Source organism: Leucopleurus acutus (assembly GCF_964270905.1).
Source record: "Leucopleurus acutus genome assembly, chromosome: 15".
Lineage (NCBI taxonomy): Eukaryota > Metazoa > Chordata > Mammalia > Artiodactyla > Delphinidae > Leucopleurus > Leucopleurus acutus.
Window position 1 is genome coordinate 48954382 of NC_139157.1, and position 4488 is coordinate 48958869.

The 4488-nt window shown below is 39.5% G+C and overlaps 1 protein-coding gene across 1 annotated transcript in view; it reads left to right on the forward strand.

Moving 5' to 3' along the window:
- Window positions 1-4488, forward strand: part of METTL24 (methyltransferase like 24) — a gene marked incomplete at its 5' end in the record, with an annotated part of 110061 nt that extends 105573 nt beyond the window's left edge. Inside the window, one exon of the mRNA XM_082856081.1 lies at window positions 2845-4488. Within this exon, the coding sequence (XP_082712207.1) occupies window positions 2845-3159 (315 nt within the window). The 3' untranslated portion in view covers window positions 3160-4488. The remainder of the gene's footprint in view (window positions 1-2844) is intronic.

Consider the following 4488-nt stretch of genomic DNA (forward strand, 5'->3'; position numbering starts at 1 on the left):
TCCTCAGTGCTGTACTACCCCGGGCTGCATGATTTAGATCAACCTTTATAATTCTGATTGAAGTGGAGAATTTTCAGTCACTGGATTCAAAAGGGGGTGGGGGAGTGTGGTCATGTTTGAAATACTTTTTGCTCTTTAGTTGGAATAGCATTTTGTAAATGAAAATTGCATTTCTAAAGAAAGCATGTATTTGCTATGAATTAGCCTAATAATTTGTTTTTTTCCAGTTGCGCATAACTTCTTTTATATAAATTTATTTATTTATTTTTGGCTGTGTTGGGTCTTCGTTGCTGTGCACGGGCTTTCTCCAGTTGCGGCGAGCGGGGGCTATTCTTCGTTGCAGTGTGCGGGCTTCTCACTGGGCTGGCTTCTCTTGTTGGGGAGCACGGGCTGTAGGCGCGTGGGCTTCATTAGTTGTGGCATGCGGGCTCAGTAGTTGTGGCTTGCGGGCTCTAGTCCAGTTGCTCATAACTTCTGATTGATGGCTTGTTTTAAAAATACGATTGAAAAAATATGTTAAGTATATTCCTCTACACTTCACCAATATAATTTTTAGGCCAATTTTAGGCTGAAATTTTAGGCTGATTAAGTTTACTCTGCCCCTCTAATACTTTGATTTATTGATCACATTCAATATATCCAAACTCACAGAAAGCCATAGTAAAAAATAAACCTGTAAGAAACCTAAGATATTTTTGACTATGTGAACTGACACAACAAATGTTGATTTTGAATATTTTCTGTATAAGTTAAAAAATTCTGTGAAGTTTTGATTTAGTATTTCTTTTGGCAACCTAATTACCCTAATTCAGGAATATTCTGCTTAAAACTTTGAAGATTAAACAAAGCCAAGGATGCTCCAGGGCAGCAGAGATAAGAAAAGAGTGAATTAACTCTATTGTGTCCAATTCACGAGAATTATTTCAGCCTTGTATGTGTTCACATGAAACCTGCCTTTGCTCGCTTCCTTTTAGAAAAGAAAGTTGCTTTTGTTTCTTTAAACTTTTCCCTTTGATTTTGGAAGCATTGAACAACAACAGCAACAACAAATCTGGTTTATGGATATCTAGCCTTTTCTAAGGCCTCCTGATATTCTTGGGGTTGTTACTATCACTCTTTCTCTGGTGGACCAGGAGGTACTATCTAAGGCAAGTGAGTGAAAGTCTCTCCTGCAGGGTCTCAGTATGCCGGGCAAAGACCATTTTCTTGGATCAATTATATCTGAATTCTATGCATCGCCTCCAGTCAACTCTGAAATGACACAAGGAATTTTACCATTCACTGAGAGCCTCACATCTCAGCTGCAAATGAGAAGCTTGTCAAATAGACATGCACTGAGAGAAAGGAGAGGCTGGGGCAGGATTGGCCTTGGTTCTTATTCATCCTTCTGAAAAGTCAAAGATACTTCACTTTCATGGGTAGGATTTTGGTGACTTCAGTTAGCAGCTTCCTGAAGAGCTGTTTAGGGTTTTGCTGTCACCTCTTGGAACTATAGGCTTTGCTCTATTGCAGTGATTCCCTGCATGTTAATTATTCCCATTTGTGTCTGAATGTGCCAGCCTTCCTCTGTGTGGTCAAATTATCCCCTTTAACTTCCCCCTCCATTTCTTGGCAGCAGAAAAGTCATTTTTACCAAATCCTTGCTTACCTATAGGGCTGTTTTGCTGAGATAATGTATGTGGAAAGTGATTCTTTAAGCTGGAAGGTGCTCTGCTTTCCAGTGTAAAATGGCGATGCTGATAACAATACTTGTACTCACTGACCCTTACTCCCTCTCCAATAGCACCTTCTTTTCCAAACCAAAGCCTTTTAGGAACTCTGAGTTACCATTTTTCCTCTTGTGGTTTTTGGGAATTCAACATCATGTCGTGGTTAAGAACATGGGCCATGTAGACAGACTTAGTTTCAGAGTTCACCACTGTCTCTCAAGCTATGTGACTGAGGATGGATTAATCTCTGAGTCTGGTTTTCTCAGCTTTAAATAGGGATACACCCTTGTAGAATTGTTGAGAGGAGTAAATGAATATTGCGAGGTGAAGCACTTAGCATAGTGCCAGGAGCAAAGTAATTAGCTTTCATTGCTTTCTGGAAATATTTGGTATTCTGCTATTCTAACGGATTTTGTGCAAAGTCAGCAGAAAGGAGCTGCTTCTCGTAGCTTGATTAATTGCAAAATCTCTCCCATCCTACTCTTCTTCCTATGTTCCATTTCACCTGGAATGTGAACGTGTATTCATTAAATGAACAGCGAATGGTTTTATTAGAAATCTTTTTAGAACACTGTACTGGTATATACTTTTTAAAGCAATCATGGAATAATGTTAATAATTTTCTTTTTCAAGTCCAGAATTCAAATACCTGAGAACTCTTTCCCTGGCTTCCAATCCTGATGAAGTTGGTGGGGGGGGGGGTAAGGTTTTTTGAGATGGTTCCTGTAGGCAGTGGCCCTTTGTCAGTCCCTCCCTGCAGGCTACCATTCTGCCAGGACATGGCTGGGTTCCTCTGAGCAGCATATAGGTTGCTGGGGAGAGGCTGTGGACATGGTGCTTTGTGATATACATGCTCCAGCATCTCCTTCTTGGATATTCCATTCCCACTGGGCAGAGAGTAAGAAGGTCCATCATGATTTCTGAGTGGTATTTCATTATTTGTATATTAACATTTGGTGTGGTGTGAGGTTAGGAATTCATGTCATAAGTGACCATTTGAAAAAGACTTCTAACTCTAAAATTTGAAAAATTCTGCTTTCTTGGGAGGTAGCTACACAGTGATGCTTCTGATATCAGTGGTATTTTTAACAGTGTTTATTGACTCTGCTAATCTCATTTCATCATTTTGTTACAGATTGATGTTCTCAAAGCAGATCTGGAAAGCGCAGAATGGAAAGTTTTGGAAAATCTTATTCTGGAAGATGTCCTTGAACAAATTGGACAGCTCATCTTTGAGATCCATCTCCACTGGCCCGGGTTTGAGGTCAGTGGCAGTGACAGCAGTGTTGTGCGGTTCTGGTACAGCCTCCTCAAAGAGTTAGAACTACAGGATTTCAGGCTTTTTCACAGTTACAAAGATTTATCTAAACCTCAGCTATTCCTGAAGAAAGATATTTTCAATGCGAGTAGCTGTTATACTCTGAGTTGGGTGAATACAAGATGGAAATAGGATGCAGGAGCTCATCAACAACTCAAGGAAATATTTGCAGCATGGATCATGTCCATGATTCTAGTTATTCTGGTTTACTTGTCCAGTCTCCCACTAGCCTGTGACCTGCTTGAGGCAGGGATTGTGTTATTCCCTTTGTAGTACACGTAGCCTGGCATCTCGCACATGGTAGGGGAACAGTGAACACTTGCTGAGGGGATGGACACAGGAGTGCCACAGTAGTCAATCTCCATCTGCCCAAACCCAGCTCTTTGCCTGTCTGCCTCTGACAGAGTGGGGATGCTTGTCCTCTTTCATTTCAGCTTGGAAGATAATCCCACACTTATCTCAGTTTTCCCTAAAATTAATTATGTATCTGTAATCTATGAATTTACCACCATGAAAAAGAAATTATATCACATTTCTGTTTTTACTGGGTTGATGAGATCCTTAAATGTGTAGCCTGCTGTTTAAAATAGGGCCTTTCATTTGATGTTAACTCACCTTTTCCTAGGATTTTCTTGTTCACTGTGTCAATAACATTCTTTACAGCCTTGTAGATTTCAATTATTCTTCCTCAGTTTTTGTTGAGGCCATGCTGTGACTTTATAAGAACCACTGATTCTGGTTTCTGGGAACTCAGACACACCAAATTCTGTAACTGAGTTTAAAAGACTAGAGTATCAAGTTATTCAACTCAGGATTCTTTTCATGCTCAGCCTTAAATCCCCTCTGTTCCTATGAAACTAAACACAAAGCAGAACTTGGGTGTCTTCAAACCTGATTTCTCAACCTCTGACTTGCCTATGGTGTCAAATCTTTTTTTTTTTTTTTATTATCTCCAAGATTAAGTTTTTCCTTGCTGCCAGTTGGCATTCATTGTAAGCCTGTGGCCTGAGGGCCAGAATCTCTCTCTTTCCCGGGACAGGTACAGTGTGTTTTGGTAATACCAATCCTTTTTTGTATATATTTTTTAATTAAGCAGATAATGCATGTTCTCAGTAGTTCAGACAATCTCTATCATTTCTATTTAGAGGATTAGACATTTCCCCCTACAAATGATTTTCAAAAATCCTATTTCAAATAAATTAATTAAATAGTATAAAAATAAATCAAATTATTACCTTATTATAAATTAAGTACATCTTCTGGTATTTTTTATATCCCAAGAGAGCAGGAATACATACACTGTTCATCTAAGGAATTTTGGGAGAGCATAAAATACTGATTACTACTAGACCTCGATTCCTTCTCCCCATCGTTTTACCTCCTTCCACCCTAGACATGCCCTGGGTTGGCTTTTTGCTTTTTGCAGTGGTTTGAAAATACCATTCCTCAGGTGAGAAACCA